We start from the raw sequence: 21,681 nt of genomic DNA, 5'->3' as shown, positions 1-21,681 counted from the left end.
CAGAAATCTGTGATTTTATATTAGCTTTCTGATTGCATTTTACATTGACTTTCAGTTTCCATTTGTTGGGATTTAGTTGGTAATAGGATATTACAACCCTCAAAAAGGGTAGGTTTCTAAAGCAATATTCATAGGTGAAGCTTTGTATGTACATTTTTATTGAATGTAGAAGAGCAGCTCTATTACAGTAAACTTGCATTTATCATCTGTTGTGCTTCCCATATCCCAGGGAGAAATTTCCATTTTTGCCAGGGGGAAGGCAGATTGTTTCCCCTGCTGCCTTACCCTAAGGGATCTAACTTGAATTCCTGCCATATATTCCCTTGAACTCTCTGGGGAAAGCTAGTGCAAGCTGCATCACAGTATCCAACTCAACACATCACTCTGACTTACTTGGAAGACCAGGGGTTTGCAATATCATAATGTTACTTTAGAGGTCTTCTCTTGGCGGTTCATCCATTAAGTTATTCCCCCAGGACACAGGTCAATGCACTTGCCCCTGGGATTACACCTTGATTACAGACATTTCTACTACATCACAAGGAGTTTAGTTGCTTTTGCTACCTTTTTTCAGCTTGTCTAAGTACATAGAGCAAAGTGTTTGTGCTAGAGAATACCTTTTAGAAATTCATAGTATAACCATTTTCCCCAGTGTAATTTGTTTGATTAAATGAAATAGTTTCAAACAATAAGAAAACAGAACTAATAAAAAAACATATACATGTGTATGCATGTATTTATACACACCCACAACACACTTATATGGAAGCCTTTTGGATAGTATTTGTAGTACACAATTTAAAAGTATACCCTTCAAGCTACATACATGAGAAATATTTTCATGCTCTTAGAGTTTTTCTGTAGCTTTCTTTCCCTTCTTAAATAATCTATCTGTAACAAACACAATACTACACAGATTTCTACAAGGTTTGTTTCATTGAGGAGCATTCAGTATTTGATGTGTTGTTTTGTTTTCAGTGGACCAGGAACACCACTTTCAAGACAAATACTTATTTTATCGATTTTTGGATGATGAACGTGAAGATGCCCCTTTGCCAACTGAGGAGGAGAAAAAGGAGTGTGATGAGGAGCTACAGGATACTATGCTGCTTCTCTCTCAGATTGGGCCAGATGCTCATATGAGGATGATTCTCAGGAAACCGTAAGCAGAATAATGAGTTAATATTATGGGTCTTCCTTGTGACATGGAAACAAGAGAAACCTACATTGATTATCAGCCTTTTTTTTCAGACAGCTTTATAGTGACTTCAAAGCCAGTATAAACTCTGTTTGACCCTCCCTTGAAGGCAAGCATTAAGCAGGTAGGGTTTAGTGGCCATGGCAGACATATTTTACTGAAATGCACTGAGAATAAGGAATAACTTAAACTCACCTTCACTGAAGATTTTCTTGTAAGGGGCCATTCAAGACAGGCAAGTACACAGGGCTGGATCCTGCTACATTGAAGCCATTGGCAAAGTTTGTGCTTGCTGTGGGTGAGGAGTAGGCACTGCTTACAGTGTGAGAACATTTTTCATAGTAAAAGATTTTTGTGTCACCTAACCCAAGCACTGTTTCTGTTCCATCTGTATCCTTTCCAGACTCCATTCCTGTTTAGATCACAAGCTCATTTCAACAGCGCTTTTCCAAAAACTTGCTAAAGGCATTGAATTTCAAAAAGTGCCATCAAATACTTGTGCTTATAAAAACAGGAAACACTGTCATGCAGCAATAGGTTTGAGGTATACATTTTATTTCTTCTCCTTATTAGAGATCTAGTCAATACAACCAAAGGAGCACTTGTTCCCTGTCACACAAAATACATGGACAAGCCAGAGTGAGAGCAGAGTGTTTCCATACACCCTTAGGGAGTCATGGAATTGAGATCTTGTACCCTCGCAGACATGTCCTGTGCCCTTTCCACTGAGCAGAAAATGTGAGCTTTTGCACCTCTGAGCAGACACCAGTCATTGGAGTCTGAGCAATGCTGTGTGTGCTGGGACCCTGCTTCTCTGCACTCTGTCCTGTGCCTCAGGCCAGCTGAGCAGGTCATTTCTTGGAGAATTTCCCTTTCACTTATTGTGGGCTTTGGCTGCCCACTACATTTGCTTTCTGTCATGACTTCCAGAACAGTGAGTGTAAGTTTACACTAGCAGGATAAATACTGATTATCATCTGGACTGCTTACAGAGTGCTGAAAGGCTGGAAGGATGCTGTGGAAAGTACTGCTCTTCTCTCTGTATTGTCACTTGCACAGCATCAACTGAAAGAATACTAAGAGGAGATTTTTCATGGAATATCGTGAGGAGAAAGAGGTTTTCTCAAGACTAATGTTCATCTGACATCTTTCCCTATCCCTGAAAGTGCTTATTTTTGCAGCCCTTTGCTCACTGAAGTAACCTTGTACTGCCAGGGACCATATTAACTATTGTTCTAGTATTCAGTTTACATACGTAATGATTTTGTTAGTTGAAAATCCTCCCTGGACTGAGCTGTAGCAAAGCTGTTAAAATCTCCATGAATCCTCAGAGTCCTGCTAGTTTTGACTAGACACTGTTACAGCTGCCAAATGTTCAAAGGAATTGTCAAGGCTTCAGAGATGCTGACTCTAGCTGACCTGAGCAGGACCCACAATTTTCAAACCAACACAGCTGCATTTTATAACAGTAACCATTTCCAGAGAGGTTGCAGAACTCAGATAATTACCCTGAAAGAAATAAGACAATATTCTTTGATGAGAAGATTACTTTGAGAATTTGATTGTATAATGAAGCTGTTGCTTTGAAAGGTACTTTCTATTGTTCAAAATCTGAAAATCTCTAACAAAAAATGTCACTTGTTTTGACAGCCAACTTAAAAAATTCTCTGTTTATTACATTAACTGCAGCATTTTAACTGTCAAACTGTGAAAGAATGTTCTATAGTTTAAAAAACAGAATAGAGCTCAGGGAAATTTTTGGCAGGCTCTTGTTGCTATTGTGTTTTTTTTTTCCTTTGGAAACACATATACTGAATGTGAAAATAGCTTTTTGTGAAGTAGCAAACACAGCTCTCTGCTCTTTATAATGGCTGTAGCACAGGTGCAGACCTTGCTAAAGTCCCTGTAAAAATTACTGTAGAATTAATACAGCTCCTCCTTAAGTGTTTCCCCCCTTCAGTACGAAAATATGTCCTGATGGTAAGCCCTAATTTAATAGGATGCTATAATACAAAGCTAAACACAATAATAACAGGAGTCTTTAAAGGAAGACTTGTATTCATCTGACAATAGTATTTAGCTCAGATAATGTTATGGATTACATTCTCTCTTTAATGCCCTAGCCTAAAGTAAGTTAGCAGTGTGACTGAAATAATAAATCTGTGTTATATGTTCTTAGTGGCTTCACTTAGCACATTTTTTTCTTCATAGAGAGCATTTGACACTTAATCACAATGTTATGGGGTCTCTGATCTTTTCCCTTGTTCTTATTATCTGAGAATTTTCTGGTTAGTTGTACAATAAAAATAATCAATGATACTGCTTTGACATACATGGCTTATCAATGGTAAAGTACTGTGTTATTGTCAACATCCTAGTCACAGAGAAGCTTGATGTCTCTGACCTTGGTAAATCTCCAAGCACTGAACAGTTTTTATTGATCACTTAATATCACCTGTGTTCTGTCCATTAATGTGTACCCTCATTCCCTACCTATTCCATTTATTATCCGCTCTATAACCAGCTATTGCTGTTAGAATGTGTCCCCTGCAGAAACTAGGTCTTTACACAGCAGGATCCTACAAATCAACATCAGTGGGTCACCACACAGGTTTTAAAGACACAGTGATGCCTAATATCTCTCCACGTGACATCTGCAGGAACAGAAGTAAAGACTGGGTACAGATACCTGCTACAGATTGTCAGTCCTTCCAATGTGCTAGCATAGGAAGCAAATGGACATGCTGAAAGAAGAGTGTGTCCTTTTGTCTTTATGACAGAGATCTCATATAGCAAGACATCATCCTTTTGTCTTTTGATTTAATGTAGAAATTTCTTAACTTGTTACACTATATTCTCCAAGACATACTCGTTTTGCAAGCATGTAATAAAATTTAAGTTGCTACTTCCCTATTATTTGTTAAAATCCTTACTTTTTCTTTGCTAGCTTGTACTGGCTTAGTTTTATGCTGTACTTAATTAAGCTGCCCTGCATAAATCACTAGGAGTGTCAGCCTTGTAATTTCAAGCCAGATTCAGAAACAGTGGAGTATTTTGAGTCACTAGAGGGCATAGCAGTACCAAACCAATTTCTGGTTTTCCCTTAATAGTTTGATTCTGTATGAGAAAAGAGTAATTTAATCCAAAATTATTTGTAGTCTAAATTTGTCTTTAATCTGGGTAATAATAAATGCATGCCATTGGTAAGTGAAGAACAGAAGAAAAATAAAGCTTGATTAGCAGAGATGTCAGTTCTCCTTATATTTTCTGTGACTTCTTCAGTATTTCTTTCATCCAAAAGAAGTCTCCATCCAGCTACTTTTGTAAAAAGATGCAATATAATCCTAGAGTAACAGAGCTGGGCACTCCCTGTGTCTCACACAAGATGTAGACAGACTGTTGAATCAGGAGGTGACTAGGCAGAAAATCTGTAGAGCACAGTATTTCTTCATATGGCTTTCCTGATCCTCTAGGTGCTAGTCTCCTGTAATACTGACATTTTAGGAGGAAAACTTCTATCATTGTAGTTTTTCTTTTAGGGCTGTCCAAAGATTAAATTGTGCTGTTGATTCTTTTGACACCACACATTGCAGACAGCAGGATTTAGAACTGTGCTTGTTGTAATGGTGGAGCATGTAAACCTTCTCATTTGGAACTCCTGCCCCCAGACTGGACTTCTTGTATCCCATTTCCTCTCTTGTATCCCATTTTCATCCTCTCTCTTATGTCTTTATTGCTCTTTTCTTTTGTTCTTGGCCCATTGAGTTAATTACTTGTAATCTACTTGTCTCAAATCTAAACCATATTGTTTGGAAGGACTCAGTCCTACAAAAATAGCTTGAAATAATGCTTTAAAGGTATTTTTCTTCCTGTGTGTCCATATGTCACTCCAATGTGCTGTCTGAAATTATGTGACAGGAGAAATTGTTCTTTTAGAAAATAATACTGTATTAGATATTGTAACTGAAGAGAATCTTGTGAGTGATAAAAAGATTGGGAGTTACTGTCAAGCTCCCACAACTCCTCCTGTGTGCTGTTTATTAGATCCTCCAAAGCATCTCTGACACACTGCAGTCCCCACAGTATTTGTGTCCTTCTTTAGCAATCAGAAAATTTTGGGTAGGTTACAGAAATGCAATTATTTCAGCCACAGTGCCAGCCTCCTTACTGCTCCTTGTGCTAGAGAAGAATTATTCCTTTATCAATGCATTGATGAGGGAATAATTCTCCTCTAGCACAAGCTTCTTGTATTTTTCAGTGAGAGAGGCTGAAACTACTGAGTGGTTCTTATTTACCTTTGTGGCTAAACAGCAGCACTCAGCATTAACTGTAGAGCAGTCGTTAGCTGTTCTCCAAGATGCACTGCTGCATCTCCAATTTGTTCAGCAGAAGTTAACACACTCCTTTACAAACCACTACAACTGTGTTTGCTACAACTAATTAGTACTGCTTGTGAAAAATAGTGCATGCCCCATGCTCAGGAGTCCTTTTGAAAGGAACAAATCTTTATGTACCATTTCTGATTTATGTGACCATTTTATACATATATAGAACACTTGATTTAATCAGAAAAGCTGCCTAATCAGGTTCTCTCTAAGGTGGTTGCCATGGCTGCTGCTCAGTTTCATTCAGGTAGCATTCACAGAGCTTCCATCCTTTGTGTGTTTCAGTCCTCCAGCCAGAAACATCATTCAGTCCCTGTTTAGTGAGGATGTACACTTCACTAGACAGTTCAGCAGCATTTTGTGTTGTTCTGTCCTTCTGTGAAGTATTTATTTCAGCATTTATTGCATTTAATTATCCCTTTTATCTTCTCTCCATAGCCCTGGCCAGAGAACTGTAGATGATTTAGAATTTATATATGAAGAACTTCTCCACATTAAGGCCTTATCTCACCTTTCTACCACGGTAAGTAATTTTAAAAATTATATCTCATCACCTAAAGGGAGGCTCAATTTTTACTTCTGGTTTTACTTCTGACTTGAACAAAGTTGGAGAGCCTGTAACCATTTTCATTTATACTTTCCATGCGAAGAATTTATTCCATCTGTGAGAATCACCCAAGCACTTTGCAGGTGTAGGTTGTCTATTTGATATCAGATATAATTCTCTTCAAGTATTTCTGCACAGCCCCTCACTTGGCACAGGTACCACTGTCTGTGTTCCTGTGCATGTGTAAATTAAGGTACTGGTACTACTGAATTTTGCAGAATTGATTTCTGTAGGGAGTCTTCGCTTGAACCAGTTAGGAGGAGGAATTATACTGTGGAGAAAGGTGCACTGTGCAGTGCTTTCTGGTTGGAGTTTGTCATTGAGTGAAAGAAAGCTCATCAGGCACTTTCTCCCTGAAGTGGTCAAGAGCAGCACAGAGAATCAAGGATAAATGGAATGGACAGGAGAATGCATCTGTTTAAAGTCTCACCATATACTGTGCAGACAACTGAAACAAGCTAAATAGCACTTTACTTGGTAGCAGTAAAATGTGGATGCTTTTAGAGAAAGGAAACAAGTCAGAAAGTAGATTCATATTTGACAATGCCTTCTTCAGAATCTCTTGTTATTTTCAGTTGTTCTCAGTTAGCTTGGACAGATGCAGCTAATTATGAAGCTGCATTACAGAAAGATAGTACTCCATGCAAACATATAAAAACCTGAACTATGTTTTTCAAAAAAAGAGTAGGCATTCAGAGTTGGTATCTGAATTACATTGCTGTTAAGGAAACTTCCCAGTTTGATCATTTGTGAGACTCTAACTGTCACACTCCCAGCACCAGAGACTGTCACTGCTGGGGCTGGAGCCCCTTCACAGGGGGCAGCTCCAGTGACCTGGCAGGTCCTGCTGGACTCATGCACATCCCCCACTCACACAAACAGACCAGGTTTCCTCACTGCTTCCACCCCAGGTTTCCCATAGCAGAGCCTTGTATGTCTTGCTCCATAAAGCAATTTATTCACAGTGTTGTAACACAGAAACAGCTCAAGCTGGTGCCTCTGAGGAGGGATCCCCAATAAAGAAACCCCTGGGCTTTTATCCCCTCACCATCCAAGCATTCACAAGTCTCACCCTTCTTCCTGTGTCCTGTGCTCCTGCTGTGTTCTCCCAGTGTGCATTCACCTGGCTGGTGCCACTTGAGCTGTTTGCTCTGAAGAGGGCTGGCAGTCCATGGCCTCTTGTCTCTCTGGGCTCCCACACAGAGCTCAGTCTGCAGACAAACTGCAGCTTGCAAACCAAGGTACCTGCACTAGATGCATTCCTCAACATCCAAAAGCCTTAAAAATCTCTGGAATGTAGAGAAAAGAGTAATTAAAGAAAGACTACTGTAAGATTCAGAAATGACCCTTTAAAAGTTAAAGAAAAGAAACTACCCAAGATAGACAGATATTGAGATGGAGTGGAGAAAATTCTCAATACTGTGGACATAACTCAGAATAAAACAATTTGAAACACTAAATATTTTCAGCTCAGAAGAAAATCAGACTTGAGGTCAGATACCACAGCAAGTACCATATGGAACAAGTATGGAAAGTAATACAAACTGCAAAAATACTTGGCATTTTGAAGTACAGATGATTCCATGTTTTTAGTAAGAATATGGAAATGGCCAGCTTATTGCGTGCATCATGAACTAAAGAAGAAGGCAGAAACTAAGACTAGCTTAGAGGAACAAGAGATAGCATTGCTTCTATGAACCAGAAGATTAATGACCAATCAACTTGAAAGGAAATTGAGTGTTTAATTTATTTTAAGTAAGGCATAATTCCTAAAGTATTAAGTTTTCTTGATATGCCACAAGCAGTAGAAAGTAAAACGGGTAAAGCTCAAGTCTCATGGTAGTGAACTAATTCCTGCCAGAGAAGCCTGTGAAGTTAATGTACAAATGAAGAAGAATTATATAACACAGTGTTAAAAACAAGTCAAACCTCGGGCTTCATCAAGTGGATTCATTCACAGCAAAGGCCAATGACTGAATCAACTGAGAAGACATCTGAGAACATAAATGGATAGAAATGGTCTCTGCTATGTGCAGAACAGTGCTAATGGGGTTGTATTTCCTGGCCTTATGAAAGTATCATTGCCTTTGAGCAGAAGTTATAAAGGAGTTTGGTGAGTTAAGTGCTACAGAAATCGCAGGCCTCTGAGTGTGTTCACTGGTCGGTGTACTTTAAGAAACCTCTATTTATCTCTCTTTTTCTCCAGGCTTCAAAAAGGGAGTGCTTTCCCCTGATTGTCAGAAAGGAGTTCTAGGAGAGGTGGCTGATGTGATATGTTTATACTTGGTGCCTGAGCACCAAGGTTGGGTGGGTGCCTTTAAGTACATCAGTGCCCAAATTTTTCCACCCATCATAGGAGATGCAGCCATCAGATTCTCATTTGGATTGTGCCCAGAATTTGAGAGTTCCTTCCCAAGTCTTTCTTCGTGGCCTAATTTTTTTTTAATTTAAACAAACGAGACAGTGGTGTGAAAATAAATAGATGTTGAGGCCAGATTTTCATCTGTATATAGCATGATTAAGTTACATGGTAGTACCTCTGAAAAATGGCTTGTCACCAGCTGACATTCTCCAAATAAGTGAATCCTGCTGCTTGGAAATTGGCCTCTAAGTTCTTGGAGACTTGTGGTTGTATGAAGAGAAACATAAAACACAGAAGAACTCAGGATCATACAAGATTCCTAGTGCTACTGCTATTTTGTGGCAGAACACAGTAGCAAAAAGCAGTTGTAAGCAGTGTCCAGAGACAAGTGTCCAGTCAGCCAGAGCTGATCACACCAAGGGCAAAAGAACCCCAGCAGGGGGCTGGCTGACACCAAGGGCGGTGTCCTGTTCCTGGAAGAGGTACTGAGCTGGATGCTTTGCCTGGGAAGCTGTCAGGCAGAGAGGGGACTCAGCAAGTCCGGATGGCTGTGCCTCACAGCTTGACCCAGCAGGAGCACAGACTTAGATCAGTCTGAACCAGATTCCTCAGGAGAGAACAGGAATATTTCCCTGCAGTAATTGACAATTTCTAGCTATCTTCTGTATACAGATTAACTACTACCATTTGAAACTTCCTGTCTTGTTAATTATTGATGGTCCTTTCACATGTGTGTGTACAAAGAAAGATGTGGAGACCCATATCTTAAAGATGCCCTTGTCTGAGCCATTTGGAGCCAGGAATTGTAGCTCTGTAAAGCCAATCAATAGGAATTAGGAGATCAAGTGAAGCAGACCAACAACGACTGATCAATGATGCAGAGGGAAGGAAAGTACAACGGGGCTATGTTATGTGACCTCATCACCAGGAGGAATGAGATACATATAATAACTATAATTTCTCTTTCTATTTTAAGGTAAAACGGGAATTAGCAGGTGTCCTCATTTTTGAGTCACATCCCAAAGCAGGAACAGTCTGTAAGTAATGGAATCCTGTCAGATTTCTTTCTCACCTGTGCTATGAATATTTAAAATCCTAATGTTTAAATGACAAGAGCAAAACTTAGATGCATTCTTCAAACTTGATTGTCACTTCATGTTTAAAGCCTAGGGTAATAAGTGTTAGCTTAGTCTGTTGCCAAGTGTGGGGACAATACCAAAATTTATTCTGTATCCTTGGTTGAGTGTATGTATCACTTACAATTTGGGTGTGTTTTTACCTAGAATTTTTGGTTTGACCAATCTCTATTTAAAATGTATTTTAATATAATCCTGTATTAAAAAAAATCTTCCTCCACAAAATAAAGGATTTTAAATGGTAGATTACTCAGACATGTTAATACTGAGACATTTTAGCAAATGAATATTAAATTCACAGTCACTAGAGAACTGGGTTAGAACATGGTGCTACTAGTGGGATCCAACCTGTGTGCTAATAGTAATTGATAACCTGACATATCGATAAAGTAGTTGTTGGAGCTGTAATAGAAAAGAAAAGCAACTTTCACATCAGTGTAATAACATAACATAACTATGTGGGTATGAATTGTTTTTCTAAATTCTGAAGGCAGTTGCTTTTAAAATCATAGTATGCCCTTTTATACAGTAGACATTTATATGACTGTAGAGTTACCTTGAATCTTCTTGGGTGAAGAATCTGGCCCATTTATATTTTGAATAACTATATTCTAACCATAAAATCTTTTCTCTCTTGTAGTATTTAATCAGGGAGAAGAAGGTACTTCTTGGTACATTATCCTAAAGGGATCAGTAAACGTAGTCATTTATGGCAAGGTATTTTTTTCAGAAGCTATTTTGTATGATTGTTATTATTGAAATTTTAAGAGTAAACTTTGAAGGAATACAGTTTAATTCAGAGTGAAATTGCTTTGTCTGACAAAACAAATAGATTGTAATTTTATTAAGAAATGATCCAGTGGTTTCACTGATTATACTTCCAGTAGATTGCTCTATAATTTTGGGATATATTACACAGTTTCTGACTATAATCCATCAGAGTTTCATCAGTATCTTTAGGACAAAGTAATTTCCTGGAATTTGGTGGACTGCCAGACTTCTCTCTCATGGGGGTTTTGCCCCATCCCTTTACCACCATGTTGTCGTGCATTTGAATGACTAACTGTTTTCATGCATGTCTGACAAAAATACTGCTTTGTGACTGGTGGTTCTCAGGTTGGTTGAGGCTCTTCCAAATTTATGCCAGCTATTCAGTTTAGTTAAGCCATAGACCAAAAAGCATCTTTATTAAATTTCCTGTTTATGAGAGAGATTTTTCAAAGCAAAAAAGATATTGGTACACAGGAATCCCTTGAGTCTTAAACCCTACTCCTCAATGATTTCTGATTCAGTGACTGAGAATCCTCCATTTGAAAACAAAGCATTTCACCAAAATCTAGCACAAGGGTCCTAGTGATAAGTCTGTTCCTCAGTAACACATATTTAGCCATGTTTTTTACATCACTGGGTGGGCCAGATCCTCTGTTACTGTGAATTGGAGGAAACAGAGCACTGCTGATGTGCAACAGCTGGAGATATGTTGTTCTATGTTAATTCTGCAAACTTGATTTTATTTTTTAGGGCCCCTATAAATAAAAAACAAAATAGTCGACAACTTTCTGTCTTCAGCAGGCTGAGAAGGGTCCTTCAAGCTGAATGCAATTTCAGAGAACAAGCTGATTCTTTTCTGTTCTTGCCTCTTTAGTAATAGTAATAACCAGCTATCAAGTATTGTTTCCCAGTCATTATTTTGGCTGTTGATTTCCTGCCAAATAGATTTATTTTGGTGTTTGATTGTGAAGTCCAGTGTTTGTACAAGGACTTTCAATAGAATCCAGAGTAATGATGGGTTTCTGCATGTAAATGTTTTGCTCTGTGCAGGGTGTGGTATGTACTCTACATGAAGGAGATGATTTTGGCAAGTTAGCACTTGTGAATGATGCTCCCAGAGCAGCATCCATTGTTCTGCGGGAAGACAACTGCCACTTCTTGAGAGTAGATAAGGAGGACTTCAACAGGATCCTTAGGGTAAGAGTGGGGAGGGCTGCCCTCAGTGTCATATCAGAACTTGCAAGTTTTTCTAGAGGCTGTCATTTCTATGAATATATTAATATTAATAACCTTGTTTGTAGTATGCCTAATTGTGGAGCAGAGATGAGACAGTCTAGAAGGTCACATAAAGAATATGTTCATCACCTTTCCTCTCTCAGCTCCCAGCTCAGACATGAAAATACAACCAAATGGAATCTTTTCTCTCACATTCTATAATCTAGAATTTGCCCTGCTCAGCTTTTCCTCATGCTGCTCAGGATTTCTTAGTGATATTCTGTCCAAATATTGAAAAAAACAAGATCACCCCTTCTCCCACATAGGTCAGTGTCGGGTACATTAAATTCGAGAGTTTCAAGGCAGAATCAAGTGGCAAATGGCATAAGTTACAGATGTCTTTACACAGATGTCTTTATCAGAGAACTCTAGAAAGATATTCCCGGACTAATTTGACAGTTATTCATTTTGGGGTAAATGTGTTCCAAAGTCCAGCTGTAATTCTGTAAATGCAGGCTATTTTGTGGTCATTCATAGTAGAGGAAGTCAAAACTAGCATCGTCCTGTATTTTAACCTGTATATGCCCAGTATTGTAGCAATAAAACAGGTCCAGAAAGGATACTCCACTATAAAAATGACTTGTGGTTGCTGTAGAAAAGGGAATGAGGATCCCTTTGGGAGTAAGGCTGGGTTGGCTGTGGAGACTTAAAACTGATTAAGCTTTGGTCTATAATTCAAAGAAGATCCAAGTCCATGATCTTACTGATTTTTACCTGTGTTTTTTGAATGCACATTATACTTAACTTTTTTCTTTTTCTACTCTGAATGAGTTGGTAGTAGAAAATGAACAGTTTACTGAGCTAAGACTTTCTATTCTTAAATGCTATTTTCTTCTTTTTATTATTATTTTACTTTAGAGAAAAGTCAGATTGTAGAACATAGTATTTGCATTTAAGTGGAGTAGAGATGACATTATATACGACAAGTTGGGCAGAGACTGTTTTCCAGCAAACTTTTTTTTTTAAATTTGACATCTCCATAAAATGGAGATTTTTATTATAGTTCTTGCTCTAGTCTCTCCCACAATTCTCTGTTTCTGGCTTCGGTGCCAGTGCTTCCTTCTTGATTCTGCCTGTGAGGAAAACAGAATAAAGACAGATAAATACAGAGGGAAGGAACCAACACGTATTTTGTGTTTGAAAGTCATGCAGTTTGTTAGAGTAACTAATCAGGCAAATCAAATACAGTCACATTTATTAAAAATAATTTGTCTTGCAGGATGTGGAAGCAAATACAGTAAGACTCAAGGAACATGACCAAGATGTCTTGGTGTTGGAGAAGATCCCAGCAGGAAACAGAATTTCTAATCAAGGAAATTCACAGCCGCAGCACAAGTATGTTTTCATTCAGTAGTGCAAATGTCAGACAATTATTAACCTTTTTAAATGGTACTATTATCCAAACAATAGCATATTCCCTTTCAGTGGAAGACTGCAGTGCATATAAAGGTTTTCTTTTTTTAGTCATCAGCACATGCCCCATACTCAGTAATATATCCATTTCTAGCAGCACACCAGCTCTATGTATTTACACAATAATTCCCTGAAGATCTCAGTGTAAATACTTACCTCAAGAAACAGCTTCCAAATAGACTAAGCATGGAGATTGATGAAACCCTATTAATCTGAGTTACTGTGTAAAAGATGGGAGGAAAATACATTGTTTTATTGTTAAGTACAGGTATCTTTCTTTTGTATTTTGAGCTCTAGATGCTAAGAAGAGTTTGCTATGCACAATTTATATACAATACAAAGATCTCATGCAATGAAAGTTGCAGAGCTTATCTTACAGAATAGTTTAGCACTGTAATAACAATATTAACTATATTTTCCTTTCTTACTGAAAGGGAAAAAGTACAATTCTGTTTGGATACTACTGTGATAAGAGTAGAGTGAGGCTATTATCATTCTGAACCTTGGTAAAACCCCTAAAGGCTTTGTAAATGTGTTATTTGCAAATGGATACACAATTTTCTTCAGAAGCATTCAAACAATTTCAACAAGTTTTGAATCCTTTACCCTGAACTTTACTTTCTCTTAAAAAAGAGCCAATTTATTGTGCAATACTTTGGGTACAGTTTTTATCTCATCTGGGATTTTATAGACTTATTTTATCTGCACAACTGAATGCAAAGATTTATAAAGATCTGTGAAGGTTGCATAAGCCATTCCTTGCATTTTATGTGCACATTTCACATTTTTCAGGAACTTCTATTTTATTTTTCACTTGATCTATGAAAACAACTAGAAAAACAATCTATGCTACCAGGTAACCATGTACTCCTACAGAAGTTTTTCTTTGCCCAAATAAGGGGAACTTGACCATAGCCAGTGGATTTGCATCAGCAACTGCAATGCACAGCAGCTTGGTCATAGGTTTAGATCCATTTTCTTGGGTCTGACGCATTTTTCATGCTTCCAAAAGTGAAAGTTCCATTTGAACATTTTGAAACGCTCCCTTCCTTGCAAACTCTTTGCACCAGTGTTACTTGTATTATTTAACATTTTCTTTTTCAGAATTTGATAAAAATAGCCAGAGATATTTATGGTAAATGGTTAAGTTAGGCCTTACATACCAGGAGTATTTTTAGGTAAAGCTCAGAATTTCATTTCTGTAAATATTTTACTCATTTGTTCAGGTTTTGGGTACTATAAAGGTGCCAGCAAAGGAGCTTTTGCTGGTAACTATGACCAATAGACATAAGTTACCCAAAAGAGGAAGTTACCCTGAAGGTTCTCTGTCTGCTTTTCACCAGTTGGATTACTTTGTTAACACTGTGTTGGCAGTGTCTTTATGTTTAAAGTCTTCAAAGTAAGTTCACTGGGTCTGAGGACAATGTTTCTTTCCTTAGGAAATAGAGTAAGTGGCTACAATTATGTTTGAGAGACCAAACCAAAATTACCAAAGTTTCTTGATTTCCAGAATGTGTTACTGGAATGTGTTCGTTGAGTGTTCAGTACTTTTGAAAATGACTGCCCAAAAGAGGAGCTTATCAGACACCTCTTCTCAGGAGAAAACCAATTTTCTAATCTTGGCCTTGGGAGAATCTTCATTTTGGGAGCAGATCCTTTTGGTTACAGTTTGTATTCCACTGCCTCCTCTACGGAGGAGACAGAGCTCCTACCCAGCTCCCTGAGCTGTGCTTTCCCTCAGTGCCAGTTTCACTTGGGAGGACTGGCTCTGAAGTTACCACTTACCTAACTCTTTATGGGTGATCACACTCATGCAGCATGAATTCAGCAGCCCTGCAAGTCACTTCACTGTTCATTTCCACTTTCATATTCAGAGTACAGCAACCTGTGATTTCTCTGCTTCACTCACTTAGATACTTGGTTAGTATCTCTGTGAGAATGTGCACTGGCTTAACAAGTGTTTGTGTTCTTGGGACATCAATACAGTTCTTCCAAAGAGGTTGGCAGGTAAAAGAACTGTGACGGTCAGTGCTCAAAGTGAGGAGGAGCTCCCAGGAGCTCAGCTCCACCACTTATTTCTCAGCAGGAGCAGAGTATCTTCACTTCTCAGGGTTTTTTTTCTTTCTTTTTTTTTCTTTTATTTTTTTTAAGTTTCATACTTCATCAGTTGAATTCCAAAAAAAAAAAAAAAAGAAAAGAAAAAAAAGATGGAAAGATTGAAAGAATGGAGTGAAATATAAAAAAATCTGATCCATGAGAAAAGAGAAAAAAAAGATGACAAGTTTTCCAATATCATATGATATTCTGCTGGTACTTAAAATCTTGCTAGTGTTTTTGCATGACTCAGAAAAACCTGGCTGTTGCACTAGTTCTCTCACCTCACTAAACTAATTCCAGCAAATGGTACAATTCTCAGTTTATCGACTTGAAACCCCTCAGCTGTGCAAGGTGTTGCACAAATTTGAGGATACAGTGTGCTATTTCATTATCTGCCTCCTCCTTCCCAGACCAACCTGTGTCAGGGATGCTGAAGGAAATTGTTTCCTTGCTCTGACACTGCTACACACTAGTTCTTATTTCAGGCTCATGGTGAGCCTGTTAAGATGCTTTAATGACTGCAGGTTATTGCTGTTACTTAGATAGTTATTCTCAGTGGAGGAGCATTTCTGCTTGTACTTCTCTGAGTTTGGACCTTTGCAGCTCTGCTGACTGTGGTGTGATTGTGGTGGTGTTGTACTGAAGTACTTGTGTGGGGAGGGGGCTGTCTCTCATCCCTGGGCAGGGTGGAGAATATTGCTGTTAAGGTTTACGGGGGGAAGCCAGCAAAGATTGTGAGGGGTTTTGCCCTAAGCACACAGAGATTCTGGTCAGAGCAGGTGTTTGGCACACAGCAACACAGCAGTCCTGATCTTCTTGCTGGTACACAATTATTTCTTGATTAGCTCTTTTGGCTGTGAGATGCTAACTGCTCCTTTCCCTCCCTCAGGTATATTGTGATGTCAGGAACCCCAGAGAAAATTTTAGAGCACTTTCTAGAAACTATGCGCCTTGAAGCAACTTTAAATGAAGCAACAGGTACCTACATGGCAGAATCTGTTTTATTATTGCCCTATTAGGTGGATTTGCTGTGGGAACACTGCTTTGAAAAGCCCCTGTGGTGGTGGTTTTTCCCAGAAGAACTGTCTGCTGCTCTGAAACAACCCCAAGAGAATGAAGGAAATCCAAAATTAAAAATAGGAATCCACTTTTCCAAGCCTGCTCTATTGTGTTTGTACTTTAAGGTCATAGTAGAACAGCAAACCCTCCAAGGTGCCAGACCAGCACTTATGACTTTAATTAGGCACAACCATAAGGCCTGGACAGAGCACCACATTAGTAATGGCACTCCTTATTCTGGAGGTCACTGTGTGAAATAGCTTGATACATCCAGACATTACATTGTGCTAGTATAAGTGTTCTCAAATCTTCACATCACATTTAAAATATCACAATTTATATTTTGTGTTTGTGATATTTTCCCATATGCAGGGAAAAAAAGAATTGTTACTCAATGGAGAACTTGGCACAGCATGAGCTGAGTCCCAAGAATGCAGGTTGCTGCATCTGCACTTAGTGGGCTGCTTTTCATTAGTGTAAAGAGAAGGGAGAATTAACATCTAGGGATATAGATATTTGCAAACTTACATTTTAGTGCTTACTTTAATTTTTGAAGAATCATTCACAAAAAATCCTCATAATTCTCATAAAGTAATGCATAGACATATATTAAACTATGTAACATTGCTTTTGCAAGTTCTTTTTACACTATAGATGTCTGCTAAGTACATATTCAAAGGTGTTCTTAAATCCAGTTAATCTGTAATTGACCTCATAGTATTGGAGACATCTCTATAGCGGTCCATAAATGGTGTAATTGGTGAAAAATTACAGAAATCCTTTTAAAGTGTATGCTTCCACTACTTTAAAGACAAAAATAAGAGGGATCCTTTTCACAGATACCTGTTTACTAGAATTGCAAGCAGAGTATTTTTCTTCAGGCTTGCGTATAATCACAAGTTTGCCATCCGCAGAATGCATATATTGTATATTTTTCAAAACAAATTATTTTAAAAATATTTCAAAACTTTTTACCAAAATATCTAGTGACAAAATTGTACCTATATCCCAATACAATATAATGTGTCACAATTCATAGAGTTAGTTTTAGGATATAGGATCAGAGAATGCTGGAAAACTGAATTTTTTGTTTATGCATTCCTTTAATTTAAGAGTATTTAAAAACCAATTTGCTCTGCGTATTGCATTGAAAAACTGCTGCCCTTCCAGAGGTGAGTTTTTTCAAGTGAAAGATACTTTCATATAGGAAGTGGAAGCAATGATGTAATATTATATTGCACAGTTGTCTTCATATTTCTTCTGCCATTCTCTACAATGTTTTTAAGTTTCTGTTATCTCAGAAGTTGCACTGTAGAAATAATACCCAGGGGTATTGTGTTCACTGTTTCTCAGTGATTCCATATAAGCCTGCCAAACTCATTCTGGCCTCTGCAGCCAGGCTTTATAAATCCTTCTTGTTGTAACAAATACAAAGATAAGGCAAACTGGAAATTACACCAGCACTACCACAGGTCATTTTAGCAGAAAAAATAGCGTGCTGGGTTTTGCCAGAGGAAATGTCAGTCATATTGTTCATATACATTTTAATGTAAATGTAGCAGCTGTGATACCTTTGAATCAAAATAAACCCAGAAATTTGACTGTCCATTTACCTCTTTTAGGCATTCTACTCAGTGCTAGGAAATCAGCAAAGAATGAAATTATTTTCCTTTTCCTGTGTAGGACATGCTAAGTGTGCTGCCTGGTATTGTAACTGCTAAAGCCAAATGTTACAGCTCTTTTTAGGTACCCAGGTGTGAAAGGTCAAATTCTTCCTTGCATAGAGCTCCACACTTGTAGAGAAGTATATCCAAATATTTCACTTCAGTAAAGATGTGGGGCTTTTTGCTGTGCCAGATTTCTCTTTGACCCAGGGCAAATACCTGCTAACAATAAAATTAATGCAATAAAGTTCATGCAGAAAAGACTAAAAGATTAATATTTTAGCTCATATTTGTTCCTTACCCTTTTTTGTACCTAATGCCTACAAAGGAAGTGCAAAAAGACAACTTTATTGTCTGCAGAGGGCTAATAAGATAGTTCAGGTGAAAGAAAACTCATCCTTGATACTCTCCTAGCTGTTTGCAGAGGTTTAATTGACTATATTCTTTCTCTTTTTTTCACAGATTCTGTTTTAAATGATTTTATTATGATGCACTGTGTTTTTATGCCAAATAGTCAGCTCTGCCCAGCCTTGATGGCACAATATCCTTTTTTAAGAGAAAAGTCTCTTTAGCCATTATACCTATCAGTGACAAAAGTGAAGCTTTCCTCTCTCAAGAAGTACATCATGTCAATTACTGGCAGATTGTTTAGTTCAGTTTGAGGAGCTGTTGGACCTAGAGAGTTTTCCTTGTGCACAGTGACTTGAAGCTATCAAGTGACTGGGAACATTAAATAAACATATAATGTTTTCTGTTTTATAGAGTTTTGACAGGGGTATAATAACTTCAGCTCCCTATTTATTTGTTTTGAATCGCAATGCTGTGAAAGTGCTTTCCTTCAAGCTCAGTGGGGCGAGTGACATCTGGGAAAGCTCACCTCCTGAAACCACAAAATAGAGCATTGTGTCCTTGTCTGGCAAGCTTGAGAATCCATTTGTGTTACTCCTAGCGAGGAGAGTAATTGTTTTGAAAACCTTTGGACCCATGAAACTGGTCTGTAGAAGATTGTTCGCACACCTGAAACAAACACATTTCCAAAATCACATTGTTTTGGATATCAAAAGTATTATGAAATGCTGTTGCTGACAGCATTGAGAGGGGAAGAAAGGGCAGCACTTTTAATGTTTCGGGTTTTTTGTCCTGATACACTTAGCTCATATTATTCAGTCAGTCCATTTGAAATTCAGGCTTCTCTACCCTCAGTTATAATTGAATACCTCTATCCAACAACTGGGAAAATCAGACCCATAAGCAAAACGTACCTCATTCTTTACAAGGGAGAAGCTTTTCTGGTAATCAAAGTTAAGGATAATCACACTTAAGGACTTGTGATGAAATCTGTTCTGGAGATGATGCTAAGACCATGGCCTTCAGTGAGTCATGGCAAGCATCATGTTAATTCTTTTCAGAGAGGAGCTGGAAGTAACTGGTATCCTACTGCTCTAGTGTTAGCTTTCCTGGAGCTGAATTATTATTTATTTGGTTCATTCTGAATATGGAAAAGCTAACTGTGCTTTGTTGATTGTACCATTGAAATTTATTGTTAGAGTTGAAAGGTTCCTAACAAAGCTCATCTTTTTGGAGCAAAATCACGCTACAAAAGTGTTCGCCAGTGCTGTGAGACTAAGGAGAGATTAGTTATGCTCAATGAGGAAATTAAAACAGAAAAAGAAGAAAAGTTGATTCAGTCGGCGACTTTTTACTTCAGCCCCCAATTTTGAATCAAAACAAGTCTATTTTCCTACACCCACTTAGGATACTATTTTAGCTGGCAGCATGCAAGTATGAGTAGAGCTAGACTACTGAAGTGCTTTCAAGCATAGTACAGAGTATAAATTATTTGGGTTTTCACTTCTTGTGCAGCAGTCATTTGTAAGTTATTTTAATTCTGAAAGAAATGGACAGATGCACCATTTTGTCCAAGCAACATTATTGGTTGCTGTGGATTCCATGCTTATTCTCTGCTGTCATTCTGCACACCAAGTCTTTTTCAGTCATGAAAGAATATAGATCCTGCAATTTGAAAAAAAACCAAACTTCTGTTTTATAGGGAAGCAAAGCATGCTCCCCTGTCCTGGATCAGGATATAAGCCCTGTGTGTTGGACCAAGGCCCCTTTTCCCCTCTTCTTCACAGAATAGAAATGGACAAACTCTCAGAGCTACAGCTTGTCAGAGGGAGGCAGGACAAGGCCTGAAAGAAAACCTGAAATAGAGCAGCAACTTCAAAAGTGACCTTGGGTTAGTGCCAGCGTGTAAGCATGTGTGCAGGGGTGCACCTTTAAAGGACCACTGTCTAAATATTTGCAAAGTATAAACTCCTCTTTTGCTCTTTGTAGATGATAGTTCTTCAGCACATTTCTCCTTTACCATCGTGCCACCAAAAAAGTTTGCATTCTGTTGTAGCAATGATCTTGCACAGCTCCTTATATAACTGGATCTTCCTATACAGGGAAGAATAGCCTTCAAAATTGCTTCAATTTCTTAGCATATGCTAGGGAAAATTAGAAATATATATATATATATATTGAGCTCTAACCATATTGGTGTTGATAAATATTTTGCAATTATCTGACACTTGTTACAAGTATACATCACAGTTTATTTCTGACTGCAGTCTGTAGTGAAGCTGCATCCTGAAGATCACATAAAAATGTGAGAACCTTTCATTGAATTTCCTTGTGATAATGTTCATAAAAGAGAAATCAGTGTAAATGAGCAGTAAAAATACAGAAAAATTACAAGTGCCTGTGGTGAGTCAGTTAATAAGAAAGTAAAAATATATTAAATAATTATAGTGTTTGAAAGGTAAATATGGCATGAGAAAAATGACTCGGTAGAATATTAAACTTGCTCCCTAGGATATTGGAGCACACAACTTAGAATGAATTATTTACTTCTTATGACTTCTGCCTTTCTGCCTTAATTGTACTGTCATGTTTAGTTCTCTGCTAATTTTAAACCTTTCCAAATGAAATTAAAATGCAGATTTCTGAAAGTTTGTCAGTCAAATGAGCATCCCAGGGGCTTTGGGCTGCAGGATCATTTCAAAGTGTGATGTAATAGGTACTTTTCCCCATTGGATTTTATTAATAGTATTGTTAGGAATTTTTTTCTAAATTAGAAGCTTAGAATAAATACCTTATATAATTTGTATTCCTCATTAATATTTTTATTTTCTAATTAATATTTTTAAATATTTTGGTACAGCAACTGAAAGTGCATCTTGAAAGGACGCAAGGATGCTGCACACGGCTGTGAGGGAGAGTGTCAGTGCTTTAATGTTACGTGTTACTATGTAATTGGGAATAGCATTACTCATGGCAGTCCAGAATCAGAATTCTGGTAACTGGGAAGCAAAGTTGAAGATGTAACTGCACTCATTCGGTGCTTACTTTCCACTCAGCTCTCAGTTTATTTCAACAGTTGAAATATATGTTGTTAACCATTTTTCAGTGAGAAATAGACACACAAATTGTCATATCCTGTTTCTTCTGGAGATACTTCATTTTCACACAGGTTAAAGGCTCAAATTCTCTCAATTTATTACCCATTGTGCCTTTACTTTTTTTATTCTTTTTTTTTCCTTTCACTAAATGTTACTTTTGGCCTTTTAGCTATTTGTGTTGTTTTGTAATGTTGACACTTTGTCTTTAAAAGGTCATTGAAATGTTTCCCATTTTTTCTTATTGTTCGTCACAAAATAACTTTCACAA

The 21,681-nt window shown here is 37.8% G+C and overlaps 1 protein-coding gene across 2 annotated transcripts in view; it reads left to right on the top strand.

Moving 5' to 3' along the window:
- RAPGEF4 (Rap guanine nucleotide exchange factor 4) overlaps positions 1 to 21,681 on the top strand; it is a 142,973-nt gene that overhangs the window by 89,746 nt on the left and 31,546 nt on the right. For both annotated transcript variants that reach the window (XM_066553145.1, XM_066553146.1), the window contains 8 exons: positions 979 to 1,162; positions 6,022 to 6,106; positions 9,529 to 9,589; positions 10,329 to 10,405; positions 11,510 to 11,656; positions 12,954 to 13,069; positions 16,134 to 16,222; positions 18,430 to 18,508. In XM_066553145.1, coding sequence (XP_066409242.1) covers positions 979 to 1,162; positions 6,022 to 6,106; positions 9,529 to 9,589; positions 10,329 to 10,405; positions 11,510 to 11,656; positions 12,954 to 13,069; positions 16,134 to 16,222; positions 18,430 to 18,508 — 838 coding nt within the window. The remainder of the gene's footprint in view (positions 1 to 978; positions 1,163 to 6,021; positions 6,107 to 9,528; positions 9,590 to 10,328; positions 10,406 to 11,509; positions 11,657 to 12,953; positions 13,070 to 16,133; positions 16,223 to 18,429; positions 18,509 to 21,681) is intronic.

The sequence above is a fragment of the Molothrus aeneus genome, chromosome 7 (genome assembly GCF_037042795.1).
Source record: "Molothrus aeneus isolate 106 chromosome 7, BPBGC_Maene_1.0, whole genome shotgun sequence".
Lineage (NCBI taxonomy): Eukaryota > Metazoa > Chordata > Aves > Passeriformes > Icteridae > Molothrus > Molothrus aeneus.
The sequence above is the reverse complement of the archived record's forward strand: the minus strand, read 5'-3'. Positions and strand labels throughout refer to the sequence as shown.